We start from the raw sequence: 17,852 nt of genomic DNA, 5'->3' as shown, positions 1-17,852 counted from the left end.
ACGTACACAGACAGGAATGGAAACTGACCAAAGAGCACCAGAAGGGTTTCTGTATCTCTATATTGGATTATGTTCTTTTCCAAAACAAATGAAAGAGAGGGATTTCTCATAACATCATAAAAAGGCAAAAAAACCAACCTCTGTGCACATGAGGGCCTTGCAGATCATGTTTTTTTTTTATGAAACTTCTGCGAAATAGGTCTTTTACACTACCACTTTCAGATTTTATTAGTGTTTAATTTCAATAGATTAGTTTTATGTGTGTGTGTGCATATTATATTAATTGTTTCGTTTATTCTAGCTACAAGTTTAGTTGTATACTGCTTTGAGAGTTATTTGATTAAGGATCAGAGTCAAAAAGTACACTACAACCACAGAACCACCTTAGGGACGTATTACCTTGGCTTAATGTGATCTACTTGACATGTTGCTTTAAAACCTTAAAAGGCTTGGGACCTGGATATGTGAGACACTACCTCTCCCCCGTCCCATCCATATGTACTCTCCTTGGCACTCCATTTACCATCAGGTGTTGCTTCAGGTGCCTCTGCCAGAAGAAGCGCAACAGACAGACCCTTTGTGGGAGTGGCCTCTGTATTGCAATATTTGAAATGCCCAGCAGCTATAAAAAGCATGCAAAAAACTTCCCTCTTTTAGCTAACCTAGTTGATGGGCTGGTGCAGTTATTGCCTGGCACTTTTAATTTTCTGCCTCCACCCTTTTGATTTCTGAATCCTTGTCAATTGTTTATATTTGTTGATTTAATATGTAAGTTGGTTCGAATTTTGTTTTATACAATGTATTTTTTTAAACATATTGATAGTTAGCCACTCTGGACTGTCCTCAGATAAGAATAGTGCGGGTATACGATTTTAAAATAAATACATGCCTTAGAATTTTTGTTTGTTTTATGTCAGCTTTAATGTAAATAAGTTGCTTTGAGTTACTTTTGGGGGGGGACCCATGAAAACCTAGTAAGTTAACCCAGTAAGTTTAATAAATAATAAAACGCAATCCACTTTTTAAAACAGGGAGGGGGAACTCCAGGCAAAACACAGACCTCCATTCTTCTCTATTAGCCATTCATAACTCTCCCCAGGCCACACCCCTTGCCCTCATGCCAAACCCCTCACGGCCCCTATTTTGCACCCTCCTTGAATTTTTCTGCATGGCTGGAATATGTAATTAAACTCTTAAAATGTGCCCTTCATGCCCAGATAGAAGTTATATGGGGTGTGTGCATGTACAAACATACAGTCCAAAAGTAAAATTCACATTAATTGCTGTGCCCAATTTTGCAGCTGGCCCCACCCACCACAGCCATTTACCTTCATTCTCTGACATACACGTTTTAGTTGACACAACTCATCGTCCCAAGGATTTAGTATAAATACCAGTTGTGTGCAGGTAAATCTTTTACAACTTCTCATCTTCCAATATAATCAAAGATGGGAGAGAAAGAGAACCGGAAAAGTTACTTGATCCCGTAGTATATTGCAGCAAAGCACTGCAGCAAGGCAGAGTACAGGAGGCACACATAATCTGCCTCACCTTGAAGTAATGGCAATCGTATTAACCATCTCAGAGGGATATGCACACATTCACAGAGAGTGACTGCAGTATGCTGCGGTGTTCAGAAACCTTGTATTCGTCACATCATGCAATGTACCCTCAATGTATCTTCAGAAACCAAGCCATAAATCCACAATGTAAGATATATCAGTGACCATTTATAATGCAATCCTGCTGCAACATACTACCGGTAGGTGAAAAAGCCAAGTTGTATAAAATGCTAGGTGACTGAACAGCACTATTCTGTACACGTCTACTCAGAAGCAGCTACCACTGAATTCAAAGGGGATTACCTTCAGGTAAGTGTAGGAATAAGATTGCTAAGGCTGCAATCTTAAATACACTTATAAAGGAGTGAACCCTACTAAACATAGTGGACCTCAATTCTTTGTAAAAGTGCACTGAATTGTATCAAATGCTACAATCTCCCCCCCCCCCACTAACTTGCAATGAACTTCCACTGAGCAATGTGACATGTAAATTCTCTGTAAATGGGCACAGGAACAGGGTGCAATGCAGGTACCACCAACATGAAGTAAGAGTTATTTAGCTCTAGCATTTTAATCCAAATGTACTTGATTGCTATTGTATGTAATACTGTTTCCTAATCTACTTTGATATGGAGTTATGTGCTATAAATATGTACTGCCTGCTGCATAAACACACTCTGTATTTGCTCTGTCCCTATCAGATAAAAAAATGAAACTGGGGTGACAATTCGATTAGTGTTGCACAGCAGATTTTATTATTTCTAAGGTCTTACAAATACAGATGTTTCCCTATATATTTGGCCACGAAGTCAGTGAAAAACCCAACAACCCTGATTATCAATCCACAAAGTAGAGATCAAATGGACAAAAATAAATAAATAAATAAAGTAAATATTTCTGTGTTGCAGTTTCTTGTCTGCAAGGATACAGCAAAATCTGTAGTATCTAAAATATATTTGCTGTTAAGAAACTATCGGGAAAGCATAATTGCATGATAAATATTCCATCACATATGACCCATTCAAGGGTGGTGGCAGGTGCTAGTAGATTCAGGAAGTTGCAATTCTCTACAGGATGATATTGTAGGAGCAAGATAAAGTGTAACATGTCTGATGTTGCTGCAGCAACATGGGAGAACTAGGAACTTCCCCTGTCAGTGAATATTACTGATCTTTATCAAGCATGCAGAGTACGTCGCTATGTTGAAATACTGTAACATAAATGTGTCCTGCAACAAAATGTTGCAGCTTTAAATTCTGCTGTTCCATTCCTCCTTTCTATGTTCCCCCTTTCTGATAGTATTTCAAGGCCAATGAGCATGCTTAATCCTCATTGGGCTGTTGCAGTGTTCCCTCCCTCTCTCTGTGTGTGCTTTCCCCCTAAATGGTGTTTATTTTTTCTTGGCTTTTTTGCACTTCTGCAGGTCTTGGGAGTTCCTTCAAGCCTGCTGGCAACTCCTTGAGCATGGGTGATGCTGTTTCGACTACATAAGCAGCAGCAGTCCACACCTGAACATCAGAAACAGGAGGAACGCTTTTTTTTGCTAAGGGCACCTGTAAAGGCTCTTTTGCACCAATAGCTTTTTGAAAGGAAGCTGCAAGCTGAGCCTGAAGCCAAAAGAAACAGTGTCTGACAAACATTTTGCTCATGATGTGCCATAACCCAAATCCCCTCTTCATGAAACTGGGTCTTAAATAGTATGTCCTGCTTTTGATCTGTAAAAGCAGGCTCGCAGGCCAAAATCCTGTTAACTGGCATGAGCACGAAGAGCCATTATGTAAGGAAGAGCCATTCCTTAATAAACTGACAGCTTGGTGCCCTTGCAAGGGAAGCAAGCCCCTCTGATCATTGTGGGGCTTACTCGAGATTGCACTGCCAAATCCACAAATAGGCTCAAGCATATAGGCCCTCCTTTGCGTTTTTAACAGCGCTGCGCACGCCTACCCAGAAGCACGTTCCCTTCAACTCAATTTATCCTCGGAATTCTGGAATGATCACAGGCTAAAAACCAGCTCGACTTCCAAATGCATCCTAAGAGAAGAGACGCCTGCCTGCCTCTCCACACGTGCAACGTTTAGAGCCCGGGGCCGGGGGAGCAAAAAAGCATGACGTTCATTTGCCAAATCATTGAACTTGAGGGAGGAAATGTCCACCTGGTTCTTCCCCTGCCTGACTTTCCGCTTGCCCTTGCTTCCCAGCTCCTCGCCGCCGTTGCCTCCTTTTTAGAAGCTGCAAGATCTGCAAGGGGTGGGGGTGGGGAGGGAATCGCCTCTCTTAATCCTCGAGGAAGTGAACAGCAGCAAACCGGGGAGGGCAGCGGATCAGGATGACAGCGACGACGTGCCTGCCCTGCTCAGCCTCGCTCGCCAAGTCTGCTCGCTCGCCTGCTGTGGTGGATGATGCCTTCCTCTCAGGACCCAGCAGTGACCCTCTTCTTCTCCAGCAGCAAGGCTGCCTCTCTCCTTGCCCGCCCCACATCGCTTACTCGCACCTTAAAGCAGCCATTTTTCACTCTGCAGCAGCCTGTGATGTCATCAACCACCGGGCAGCCAAGTTCTGCAACCCCCCCCCCCCCCAGCACCGCAACACTCCCCCCACAAATCCCCCTCACTCGTGAACAGCCAGTAGTAACAGCAGCAGCAGGAGCGGTGGCGACAGCAAACTTTAGGAATCGCCCCTTTCTTTTTCTCCTCCCTCCCCTTCTGCAAATCGGTTTCCTGATGGGCAGCGGCGGCAGCAGCAGCAGCCATCTATCCTCCGCCTCAGCAGCTTTCTTGCTACAGGGCATGGCTGAGATGCAAGAGCTGGAGGCGCACAGCAGCAATACCGGGCTGCAAAATCAGCTCCGGAGGGGTGCCCTCTCCCTGTCTCCAGGCAGGACTGCAGCTTAGGTGTTGCTGCTGCTGCTGCTGATCCATCTGCACTTGCTCTCTCTCTCTCCCTCTCTTCCCCTCTCCCTCACGCGTGGAAAAAAAAAAGCAAAGCCAGAGGAAAAAAAATCCCCTGCTGTGTGAGCTGCTGTTGCTGCCGCCTTCTTGTCTGCTGAGTCATGGATTGAGGGTCCCTCTGTCATCGCGGAAATCACTGGCACGTCTCAGAACTGGGTCTGCTGCAGCCATTGAGGAGCCCTGATTCCGGGGCCACAATGCTCCTCCTCCTCCTGCTCCAGCCGTCTACATAGCCAAGCTTGCCCTTCGCAGCGTTTTCTCGCCAAGGTTCCTGTCCTTCCTCCAGGCTCATTCGTCCTCGCCAGCTTTTCCTTAACACCCACCCTCTTCAAATTCTCCCTTCTCCCTGGAAAAGAAAGCAACCCCCAACATACTCTTGAACCATGATCGCCGCCGCTTTTTTAGTTTTGCTGAGACCTTACAGCATCCAATGTGCCCTCCTCTTGCTCCTTCTGCTGCTGGGCACCGTCGCCACGATTTTATTCTTCTGCTGCTGGCACCGCAAGCTCCAGAAAGGGAGGCATCCGATCAAATCGGTCTTTTCCGGGCGCTCAAGGAGCCGAGGTAAGAGACCCAGTGCCTGGCTGGCTGGCAGCCTTTTGCCAAAGGGGGACGGAGGAATCCAGCTTCTTCAGAGGGAAGGAGGGAGTGGGGGGGGGAGAGAAGGGAATCCCCCGTCGCCTGCCCAAGCTGTGATAGTTAACGACTTGCTGCTAATGGGAGAGCTCGCCCACTCTCCGGATCTCCCCGGATTATTTTGGGGGAAAGGGCTTTTAAGAGACTGCGGCAGACTAGTCTCCACCCCATCCCTTAACGAGATCATAAGATGCTGGGTGGGAACCCCTCTCGCTGCTCAAGTACGTTAGAACTTTCCCATCAACTTCTAGGGGGGGAGGAGGGAGAATTAAGATGTACATGATGGCTGTTCAGCACAGAGACTTCACATCATTTCAGTGGTGACTGTAGAGATGAGGATTAGCAAGAATAGGAACACTGAGCAGGCAAACGTGCACAAGAACTTAAATTAGTTTGAAGTGCAGACAGATGCAGTTCTGCCCTTTTTTAAAACAACAACAACACACAACTCTCCTTTTCATTTCCAGATGCTGCAATGAGAAGCCACCACTTTCGCTCAGAGGTAATTTATCTAGCACGCAATCTAAAGGTCAGAACAAGTTTTGTTACCCAAATATAAATCACTGAATATCTGTCTATATATAAGAGCACTTGCCGCCTTAAAATAAAAGTTCTGCAATGATTTTTATTCATTGAATATACCATTTCACTTACCTAAATGGTTGCATAGCCTAATACATTTGTCTAATGCTGTTTTTTTGTTAACTAATACAGTATATTGATTCTTTCAGTACCTGTGTCTGTAAGAATGGCTTTATATTAGAAGATAATTCAGTAAATGCAGCTATTAATAGTAGCAACATGGAGGCAAAAGGGTTGGCATCAGATACATGCATAAATCAGCTTTTGCTTGTTTCATCATCAGTCATTAGCCATATTTTGCCACTCTACAGTTTTGAGTTTCAAACTTCATATGAAAACTCAAGTAAAAGGAGCACTGAAAATGTTTAAGGAACTAGTACTGTTTGTAGGAAAGAGGATTGGTAGCCTTTCAATTTATGACTGCCATCATGCCAAAACTATAGAGAGTCTACAAGCTTTCAATGACCACCGTGATTTCAGAAAGTTTTTTTTCTTTTGCTGAGGAGGAGCAAGGAACGGCGACCATTCCACAGTCTGTCTCCTTTGTTCATATTCAGTTAATACTTTTTGCATTAAAAATAAAATAAAAAACTTAATCAGTCAGGCATTCCTGGCTTCCTGCTACAGATTTAAGGAAGCAGAGCACATCTAATCTTCTCACAACCTCTCAAGGTTATTTGGTGCTTCTGGCACTTAATAATTCTTTTTCCCAGTGATTTCTTTTTTCTTTTTGCATTTGTACATTTAAGAACATCCTTTCAAAGCAATTTGCTGGGGGATCTTATTCTAGAGGGACCTCTCCTTTGTAGAACTGCCCCTTTCTTATACAAGAATGTTCAAGGACAATTGATTCTCTATTAAAATTGCCTCCAAATCCCACTCGATAATTAAAACATTTATCAAGTAACTTTTTCCCTCTGTGTAAAGTGACTGATTTGCATATCTAAAGCTGAATCTGGAGATTTGAGTTGGGGCTTCATTTAACATTTTCAGTTCAATTATCAATAGTTAAATAACAACCCTTCTTTCTTTCATGCAGCCCAATCCTAGGCATGTTTACTCAGAAGTAAATTCCAATGCATTCTTATTTCCTGGTAAATGCACTAGCCTCACAGCCTGTGATAATAAGCATATTAACCCTGTTTTAAATGGGATCTAATCCCATTCAAGTGTGGCTACACTTGCAGCCTTACCTACTTAAGCAAGGTCTGTTGGACTTATGCCCGAGTAAACATACATAGGATTGAGCTGCACAGGATCAGTCTACTAAAAGTTAAGCACAAACCCCATTCATTTCAGTGGTAGAGCTAAGCAACTGAGGGTATTTTCCCAATTGAAATCAATGGGACTGAAAAGTGTTTTGACTGGCTGGGTCTTAGTACCAGCAATTTGGTATAGTCCTATTGATCACTAATGATCAATAAGTGATGTGAAATGTTCAGAGGTGCTGGACTGCGCTGACATTACTGCCCCCTAAGCCACCCACCTGCAGGGCAGCCCACCCACGAGACAACGTGAGACAACTGCCTCAGGTGGCAAGATCCACAGGGGCAGCAGATCCAGCCTCCAAGGAATGCAACAGCTGTGGTGTGCTCCTTGTAGGCCGGATCTGCTGCCTCCTGGGAACCATTTGGCGAATAGGAGAGGCTGGTGCTCTCCTCCCACCCTTGTTCCCAATGTAGATCTTCATCCCCTCCCTCCTAGTCCCTGATGTAGATCTTCACTCACACCTTCTCCCCGGGTGGTGGGGTGGGTGGCACCATTTTGTACTTTGCCTCCGGGCGCTTGGGCTGGCCCCACCCACCTGCCAGGAAACTAGCTTGTTTCCTCTGCCCCTTCTCACAAGCCACTTCTGGAGAGCCAGTGTGGTGTAGTGGTTAAGAGCGGTAGACTCGTAATCTGGTGAACCGGGTTCGTGTCTCCGCTCCTCCACATGCAGCTGCTGGGTGACCTTGGGCTAGTCACACTTCTTTGAAGTCTCTCTGCCCTACTCACCTCACAGAGTGTTTGTTGTGGGGGAGGAAGGGAAAGGAGAATGTTAGCCGCTTTGAGACTCCTTCGGGTAGTGATAAAGCGGGATATCAAATCCAAACTCCTCTTCTTCTTCTTCTTCTTCGAATTTCCAGAGGACTGTCTTGCCCTGCTTTGCTAAACCTTATATTTCCATATGTAATTTGTTGTATGTAGAGGATACGGTTCTATGCACAGCTACTTTATAACTAAGCCCTCCTTGCAGTGACTTATTTTTGCTTAAATTTTTATAGCAAGCGCTTTTTTTCCAGCCCAAGGGTCCCATTCCCTTCTATGGGCAGAGCAGCAAATTTTACCTTTATACAGGTAGGCTAGATTCCACACACACACTCAGACCCCCCCTTCCATTCTCCATCCAGGCAAGCAAGAGGCATTATCAGAGTTCAAGGATACATTCCAGCCATGAGAAAACAGTGGGGGTGTGAAGCAGGGCCAGTGAGGGGTATGGCCTGGGGGGTGTTCTGGGGGTCTGATAGAGAGGTCAGGAGGGCTGCATTCACCCTGAGGTTCCCCACTCATGTTTCAGAATTGTACTGCTGTGGATACGCTAACAAAAGGACGTGGTAACTTATAGCATTGCTAGTTTATATGATTAAATCAAAAGTCAGGCTGATTCTGCCTTATCTCAAATTAACTGCCTTGGAACACAGAGGCTTCCACATTGTCACTTCTAAGGAGTGGGTTTATTTAATGTTTAATTGCTTTAGTTTAAAGTGTGCATAACATTATTTTCCTACATTGAAAGCCCCTGAATAATTGAGCAGCTTTTTTTTTTTTTTTTAAAACTTTCAACACATTTTTTTACTAATTCTGTCACCACCTTCTTTATTCAAAATTAATAATTTTGCAATCACACACAGATATTCTATATCCGCACATCAGTTTTTTCTGCTGTTCTATTGTTTAGCTGTACCATATTCTGCATTTTTATATTTTATTGTCAAGTGTTGGTTTTTATTGGCGATTATAAGCTGGTTTGCGTGGGAAGTTCCTCAAAAAAGCAGAGCATCTAGGAAACAACATGGTGGTTTTGAGCATTAACTATTAATCATTTGACTTGTATCATGTATCACATGCGTATATTGAATGGATTCTCATCTCCAAAGAATAATGATCAGTATTAGAAAACTACTGGCAAATGTTAAATGATGGGTGTTTGTTATAATAAGAAAATCAGTATTACAGTCCAAAGTCCATTCCTTTCAGTGGAATAAGTGAACTGGGCACCACACCCTTTATGACATCATAAGTTATGATGTCACCTGGAAGCCACAATTTTGAAATTACGAGCTCCCTCCCCTTCCCCCTCAGCTGTGGCACTGCTGGCACTGGGAGGTAGCAGAACATGATGGAAAATCTACTTTAGTGAGGCCTGGGTTGAGATGTTGGATCTACAGTCCTTCCTTGCTTATCCAAGTGGCTTTTTAAGGAAAGCTAGTTGCTGGCCAGGACCATAATGTGTGTTCTGGCTCTTACAGCCAACTAACCACAGTCAGAATTGTACTCTGCATGATGTTTGATGTACTGTAGTTACTTGTGAGTGAGTCATTTAGCGCTGGTTTCTTTACTTCCAGATAAATTTGCTTGGGGTTTCTACTTTAGCCTATAGTTTCCAAATATTAGGTATTACAAGATCTGGTAATTTCAGCGGGATGTGGTCTTTTTAGAAGGACAGGGCACCAGCCATGACTTACTTTGATGTCTAGTTATGATTTTCCTTAAACTTATAAGCTAAACTTTGAAACTGCTGCAGCAGCACAATTCTCAGAAAAGGTAAGCTGCTTGAAGATTGCAGCCTTAGGCTACAATGCTGCACACAGGGCTGCTCAAATCCCATTGACTTCAGAGGGATTTAAAAGCAGTCGAATTGTGTATGGGAGGGCAGCTGTAGGAGGTTGGGAGTACAAGTCCCATTGACTTTCAATGAGACTTAGCTTCCTAAGTGCCTTGGGAAATAGATTTTTCAAAGGAAAGAATTGCAAATGAGGCCAACTCCCCCTCCTCCAGCTTTTACAATGGTTGAAATGTATGCATCTGTGTAAACATAATTAGAACTCAATAACCAGCACAAAATTCTGAGGCTCCTTGTGGAGATAAGAGTTGCCCATGATGCTGGTTTGAACATGGATGCAGCAGAGCACATACTGCTGTTTAAACACACACATGTCCAGTGAAGTGATTAAACATCCACTAGCTCCATATATCATACCACGGAGTATTCAAGATGACATCAAGAAGATGGCACTCATCGATCCAAGGTTGCATAGAGGTGTGCTTGTTTTGAATTGACTATGAGGAGCAAAAGAAATGGCTAAGGGAAGCCAGTAAAAGGCCTCTAGGTCATTTATAGCCTGCCATGGTTTTCTATTGTACACTTCTGATTTCATCCTGTGATGTCCTAATCCAGTCGCATAGGTAGCCAGGGGCAGTGGGGGCGGTCCGCACCGGGACGGGGGGGCATAGGGCACCACGGGTGTCTGTAGGGGCGGCACAAGACTCTGCAGTGCAGCACACTGGCTGCTGTGTGTTGGGGGCTGTGATTCTGGGTAGCAGGGTTGCTTGCGGTCAGCAAGGCGGTTCCTGAGCGTTTCAGGTGCTGTGGGGTGGGGGTGGGGCAGAGCTTAAATCGGTAGCTGCCCAAAACAAACCTCAACATCTTTGGTCCACCCCAGGGGTGGGCGTTGGTACGCCTGAATCCATCCCCCAAGGTAATTTAAAAATCCTATTTTAACACATTGGGTTTTGAAAATGGCCAGGGGTTTGTATCAGTACCCTGCAGGATTGGACCGTACCAGCTGTTAAGTGGAAGGAACCATTCCTGTTGAGTTCTGGTCACTGCTCCATTGCTAGTGGTTTCCCTGCTCATGAAGGAAGGAGGAGGACCCAGCACACTGCAGAGGCTCAGATTCTCCTGCCTACCAAGTGGCCAGCAGGAGGGTTTGATCCTGTGAGGTACTGCTTCACAAATGGCGTTTCTGCATGAAAGCCCCTTACAAAGCAGCACCTACAACCTACAAGATTGATGTGGCGTGCAGGCATTGATCTTGTGGGGCAGCGTGAAAGTCACGGTGTTGGGCTTACCTCCTCTTGGGAAGAGGCGCCCACCCACCAGTTGGGTAGGACTTGACCCTTTTCCTGTGGTTTTCCCACCTTGCCCTCCTCTCCTTTCTATCCTGCCCCCTGACAGCCACAGATCATTCTGGGCCTATTCAACCTGACTCGCAGTGGCTTGTGCCTGTCCCTACCTGACTTGCCCAAAGTCCTCCTAATATGTCTGATTTGGCTTGGGGTTTTGGCCTTGGTTGAATCTGGTGCACAGCTCTGACAGTGATAAGGTGTGGAGGGCAACCAGAGATCTGGTATCAGAAATCTTGATTATCCTAACTTATATCAGAGTCTGCTCTGTTAAAGTCAGCAATCCATGGACTCTCCAAACAGCAGCAGGACAAAGACGCTTGTGTGCAAATTTATTCTTCAGACAAGGTCCTGGCATTGCTGACTTTATCAGTGTCCATGATACTGCTTATCATATATCTAATCATTAGTACAATGCAAACACAATGCATCAAACTAAATTGGCCAATTTTTGATTACCACCAAAGCCCCTATATATACTGGGATTAACTTCAAATGGTCTTCTATGTTACACAGTTAGCAAAATGATGCAATCAGTAGGTCTTAACTACGAGCCTGGGAACATCAGGGTTGCTTGGTTTGGGTGCATGGTTAAGTGCCTGAGCTTTAAAACAGTAAGTAACAAGTGGAGCCTGAAACAAAATATTGCAGTGCAGAGTGTTCCTGTTCAGGATTTCTATTCTCCTCCCTTCACAACAGACCCTTTCCATCTAGCATTCAATGGCCTGTCATCACACTCATTCCTCACTGAGCTGTTTTGGGGTTCCACCTCCTGCAAGAACAGTCGAACCTTCCCTTAATGGGTGGGTATGAATTGGGTGGAGGTGTCCCTCTGCTCAGCTCTGCTGGCTAAATATCACTCTGCTGGCATGGCACCTCAGCTAAGTGAGTGTGCCATTGATGGGATGCCCACTGACAGCAGGCATCAGGGTCCCCAAAATGGGGAATTCCAGAGGCAGGGAGGGGCTGAACAGGTCTGGTCCCATTGCTGTTAAGCAACAGCATCAGTCCTGATCATGCCCCCACCAAACCTCTGCTATTACTGCCTGGCCCTACCACTCTGCAAAGGCCCGCTGGCTGAGTCTGGATTGAGTCCCAAGTGCTATTTTCCCAAAAATAATTTTTGTACCCCAGTAAACTTTGTGGTTCTTCCAAAGCCTGTTGATGCCTTCTTGTGCATTGATAATGCCATTTTGAAGAACTGATTTCACTGTGGATATATAGTATGGTGGTGATGGTGGTGATATTATTATTATTATTATTATTATCATTATCATCATAATCATAATCAGTGACAACCACTATAATGTCTATGATCTTATATTGTATGTCTTTCCCCAAGGAGAAGTCAGAACCAGATCCCCTACCTTTGGCTTGGACGGAAAACAGTTTCCATGGAGGCTTGAGCCACAGCACCTCCCCTTTTAGAAATTAGGATTTGGGTGTGAATTCATGTAACATACACTTGAAAAGGATTGTTGGGAGGTTGTGTTATAAATTAAGTATTAGTATTCTTAAAGTGACTGCCCTACAAATATATACAGTATTACCTTTTTGAATTGCTTTAATCTACTACTTTGGAAGTTACTTGATTATATCCATAGTGAAAAACTCTTCTGGAGCCGTTAACCTCTATGGGAACCAAATTAACTTCTAAAGTGTGATCCCAGTTCATAGGTCACTAGACAGCCATTAATCTCTTGGTGAACATGTGGTGTGATGATGTGCGAAAACAAGATTTTTTATAAACTCAGATCAAGCCATAGAAGATCTGATCCTACATCCCATCAAAATTGCCAATACAGTTCAATTTGATTTATTATTCAATGGGAGAGAAGTGTTCAGTGTTGTAGCCTAAAACATTTTGTACCATATAGCAGTGCCCAAGATGAGTTATTCGTGGCAATTGACCTGGTTCAGCTGTCACTTAAGGGCTTTTTGATTTAGCAGAATCGCTAGTGACAGGATTTTGCTCCCTGCGTAATGGAACCAAATTTGTATTTGTTATTATCCTGGTTTCAGGGAGATGACTGCGCATATTTTGTTTTATACTGAAGAAACGCATTTTGGTAGCATTTGCATTTCACAGACTTTACATCTGCTGCTTAGCCTGTTGAAAAGTTACTGTCACTGCAGGAGATGACATTTATGTATTCAGTTGTCATGTAGATAAGATGCTTATGCATGTCTGGTGCAAAAAATAGGTCACTCAGGAAAGCAAATGGGGGGAAAAATCCTATTGGTAATGTTGATAACAGAAAACTCAAACTGCTGAATGTTTAGCTCAGTATATTCTTTCCCACAACCTCTTCATTTTTGACAAACAGTGCCTTCTTCCCTCGTACAAAAATTGGTAAAGCCATCTTCCGTGTGTGACCCATTATCACAGTCAACCCACTTTCTGCTTAACAGGACAACCAGCTAAAAATATCATTCTTGTTGCCACTATAGAATGATAATGAATAGCCTTGGAAGTCTTGTGCTATAATTCAGTAGAAGAATCCCAGGGTTATTTATAAGCTGCTGAGTGTACGACTAACTCAGATGAAAAGGAAAATCAGAAAAGCCTCTAAGCTGAATTATAGTTCTGTGTCTGATTTGGGGAAAGTGCATTCAAGGAGAGACACAGACAAATGCAAGCTTCTGTCTATTCAAAGGAATTATTTTTTTCAGTATGGAATCAATTGTATTTGGACACATTTCTGCCTTAGGGTGTTGGAAATGCATTCCATTAAGCGTGGAAGGTTCAAGGAACAAGGTCAAGGGGGAAAATGTTTTTGAATATGAAAATAAAAGGTTTCCCTGCAATAATTTGAATAAATTCTGCTGTAGGTAGGAATTAATATATGTGTAATATAGAGAAGTACTGTACTCTCAGTCCCACATAAAGTTTTATCTCTTATGATGGACATAATTTCAGCCAGTGATGCTGTGCAAATGGTTAGCAAGATACCAAGGTGGGGTGGGGAATCTGTGAATTTGGAGATGTTGCTGGACTTCTAACACCCAGCCACTTTGACCAATGGTCAGGGGTGATGGGAGGTGTTGTCCAGCAATATCTAGAGGTTCACAGGTTCCCCATCCTGACACTTGGATTAACTTTAAAATACAAGAAATAATTGTTTTGTCACTTGTTCATTCACTTTAGCTCTTATGGTAGATGTGATTGGAAACGGCTAGCAAGGAAGAGAGTGAGAGAGATAGAAACAAATAAAAAGAGAGTTGGAAATAGTAATGGATTGACAGATAGAAAAGTATAAAAGTATATATGAGAGAGAACTAGATAGATATAGAGAAAGTGTGTTCCTTACATTACAAAAACTTTTCACTAGGAAAAACAAAATTAAAAATTAAAAAATTCCTTCCAGTAGCACCTTAGAGACCAACTAATTTTGTTTTTGGTATGAGCTTCCGTGTGCATGCACACATCTTCAGATACCAGTGTGCATGCACACGAAAGCTCATACCAAGAACAAACGTAGTTGGTCTCTAAGGTGCTACTGGAAGGAATTTTTTTAATTTTTATTTTGTTTTGACTATGGCAGACCAACACAGCTACCTACCTGTAACTTCACTAGGAACTTAGCCTGCATTGAAGACCAGTCAGACTATCTGATAAGCAGTTGCTGGGAACATGCACAAAATTGCACAGAGAATGGTGCTTCTTTCTCCCAATTGAAGCAAAATGTGTGGGGGGGTCCCTTTTTATAGCTCTGCAAGCTTATATGCAATGATGATATAGGCTTAGTGTATCTTTTGTGAACAAAGATTGCCTGCCTCTGCAGATAGGGCAGTTCACTTTTTGTGCAGATGGCATAATCCAGAAACTTGACACAAATGTTTTAAGGATCTGTGAACTGAAGGGGAGTAATGACTCGAGTGCTAACTAAATGCCTTTCATGCTACAGGAACTGCCTAAAACTGACACAACAGACAGATACTACCCCCCCCCCCCGCAAATGGTGCCTCTGTTTTTGTTTATCACTCCAGCACAGTCTCTACTTATATGCGGCAGTTATCTTCACAATTACTGTCAGGATAAAGGTGGAAAATATGAAACAAATTTGGTCTCCCTTGGCAATGAAGACATTCAAACAGATGATAGTTGGAGATCTGGTATAGTAGAGTGAGCAAGGCTGCGATCCTATATCTCCCCCCCCCCCCCAATATATTAGCCCCTCAACAACTCTGTGAGGTAGAGTAGACTAGAGTTAGGTACTGGCTGAAGATCACGCAGTGGGCTTCCTGGATAAGAGGAATTTGGGTCTGCTTAATCCTAATCTAGCACTCTGTTACCAATAGAACACTGTGCTCCTGAGACATGGCAATATGCTGCTCTTATTGGGGGAGAAAACCCATAGCCGTATTTATGATGCATTGTTGCATGCAGAGTCAAAGGAAAACCAATCTACAAAACAGAACTAATACCCAACAGTGTTCATCTTCTTTAGGTGCTGCATTGATTGTTGATATCCTGTTCATTTAGGCAGCTACTATATAGTACAGTGCTGGGAAGCAGCGTTCCTCCTTCGAAATGGTTTTCTCATCTGACCTTGTGACCCTGACGTCCTCACAGTGAAATCCACTGAGAGCAGAGCACTAATGGGGAAACAATGTTGAATCATAGTTCAATTAATGCATTATGTCACTGATGCTTTGGCCTTGGCTAATGGGCGCTGGAAGAGCATATATACCCCAGCGGGTTATGTATGAACCTCAACCATCTTTAGTTATGAAATGCTGAATCTTTACTTTCCCTTTCTCTTGAAGCTGGCATGGGTTGCTCCCGGAAGAACGATATGATTGCTATATGGCAGAGGCAGCCCAGTCAGGACCCTTAGCAAGACTGTTCTCCTTCCACCCAGCTGTATTGTTTTATGCAATGGTGGCAAAAAAGAGAGAAAGAAACTTAAAACATAGCACTATAGTGCACAGAGAGGTTTGTGCATGTCTCCTGTATGTGTGTGAGAGAGTGTGAGATAGGCACACCCCTTTATATGGGAATGTTCAGGGTGGCAGGAGAGGATATATTGTTTATTAATATCCTTCCTAACTTGCGCTAGCAAGTTCCTTATGTAGCAGAGTCACATTCCCCTTCTCACGCAAAGCAGAAAGCTGGTTGCAGGCTCGTTAGAACCTCTTACTGTTATGCAATTCAATCTGCCTCAGATTGAATTGTATGTTCCTGGTAAGTTCCCTTGAATCCCTCTTAAAATAATAAAAACACCACAATCCTATTCATAGTCAACAAAAAGTAAGTTTACTCATGTTCAGGCAGCACGCAGTATCAATCCTGAAGGCAGGCTTAAAGACTTAAAGTTACAAATAGCAATGTGTGGATTTACCCCATATAGGGGACAATCCCTGTGCTGCTGTTGGCTGCAAGCCAACAGAGCAGTCCTAGCTGGAAGTAGACGAAAGGAGAAAGAGGAAAAAAGGGAGGGAGTGCAGCGTGACTCGTCCTTTTGTTACCTGGACAGGTAAAGTCACGCCCACCTCTGGTAACATGTAAGGGGAAGGATGCTCCAGGCCAGGAGGAACGGGAGGTTTCGACTGGCTGGAGTCAGACCAAACATTCCCTTGCATGTCCACTCTAGCATTACAAGGAATGTTGTACTTGTCTGCTACCCGTGGATCACATCCCACACTTTATAGCCACAGTCACCACTGGCATGGGGTCCCAGGAGGATTGGCCAAGGGTAAATGTGGTCCTCTGGCTTTGGTTCACTACTTCTGCAGTATGATGTTGCATTAGGCAGTCTGCATCAGGGAAGAGGTGATTTTTCATACAGAGCAGTGGTGGGAAACCTTTGGCCCTCCAGATGTTGCACAATTACCATCATCCCCAGCCACTGGCCATTCAGCAACATCTGGAGAGCAAAAGCCAGTCATAGAGTGAGCATACAGTCTGCTCTAGCACCTGAAGACTCTACTGTCTCCATTCTTATCTCATTTGGCTATAAGTGGAAGCAGAGGCTTAATTAAGATGGATTGGGAATGCCAGTTTTATTTGCTGAATTTCTATAGGGCAGGGTTAGGATGTGATTAACAGTGGAACCAAAGGGCTAACCTTTGTGCAGGAGGAGCTAATCCCCTTGCACCAGCACTGTGCTGGGAGAACCTAAAGTTGCCAACATTCTCCTTTCTATACAGCTATTAAAGTCACAGAATCCCCAGCCTGAGGAATGGTGAGCTGTGGAACTCCTTGCCACAAGGAAAACACTGTGGCAAAGAATTTAGCGACTAGATATGGGTTAGAGGTCAGCAGAAAATGTTACCAGGAATTTCCAAGTAATTATGCCAAACTCTGCCTCCATCTATAGTTCCAGTTACAGGTGGGTAGCCGTGTTGGTCTGCCATAGTCAAAACAAAATCGAAAATTCTTTCTAGTAGCACCTTAGAGACCAACTGAGTTTGTTCCTGGTATGAGCTTTCGTGTGCATGCACACTTCTTCAGATACCCTGAGATTTATGGACTTCCATTTCATGCGGCTCAATGTGGTGCCTTCCATAGTTCCAGTTACAGGTGGGTAGCCGTGTTGGTCTGCCATAGTCAAAACAAAATCGAAAATTCTTTCTAGTAGCACCTTAGAGACCAACTGAGTTTGTTCCTGGTATGAGCTTTCGTGTGCATGCACACTTCTTCAGATACTTCAGAGCTTCTTCAGATACTTCAGAGCTTTCGTGTGCATGCACACTTCTTCAGATTTTGTTCTGCCTCCATCTGCCACCGTTTTGTGACTAGAAGGCCTCAGTCATTTTTAGCTGTCTCAATTTTTTAGTGCTCCCTGTACTCTTTTGCAGGTATATTCTCCAGTAATGTAGAATCATAGAATCATAGAGTTGGAAGAGACCACAAGGGCCATCCAGTCCAACCCCCTGCCAAGCAGGAAACACCATCAAACCATTCCTGACAGATGGCTGTCAATGCTCCGCTTAAAGACCTCCAAAGAAGGAG

General features: G+C 43.7%; 1 protein-coding gene across 1 annotated transcript in view; it reads left to right on the top strand.

Moving 5' to 3' along the window:
• The first annotated feature begins 4,856 nt into the window (after positions 1-4,856).
• The window catches only part of DST (dystonin), a 292,631-nt gene continuing 279,635 nt past the window's right edge, over positions 4,857-17,852 (top strand). The window contains exons 1-2 of the mRNA XM_033143180.1: positions 4,857-5,074; positions 5,614-5,648. Of these exons, the coding sequence (XP_032999071.1) occupies positions 4,894-5,074; positions 5,614-5,648 (216 nt within the window). The 5' untranslated portion in view covers positions 4,857-4,893. The remainder of the gene's footprint in view (positions 5,075-5,613; positions 5,649-17,852) is intronic.

This window comes from Lacerta agilis, chromosome 3 (assembly GCF_009819535.1).
Source record: "Lacerta agilis isolate rLacAgi1 chromosome 3, rLacAgi1.pri, whole genome shotgun sequence".
Classification (NCBI taxonomy): Eukaryota; Metazoa; Chordata; class Lepidosauria; order Squamata; family Lacertidae; genus Lacerta; species Lacerta agilis.
The sequence above is the reverse complement of the archived record's forward strand: the minus strand, read 5'-3'. Positions and strand labels throughout refer to the sequence as shown.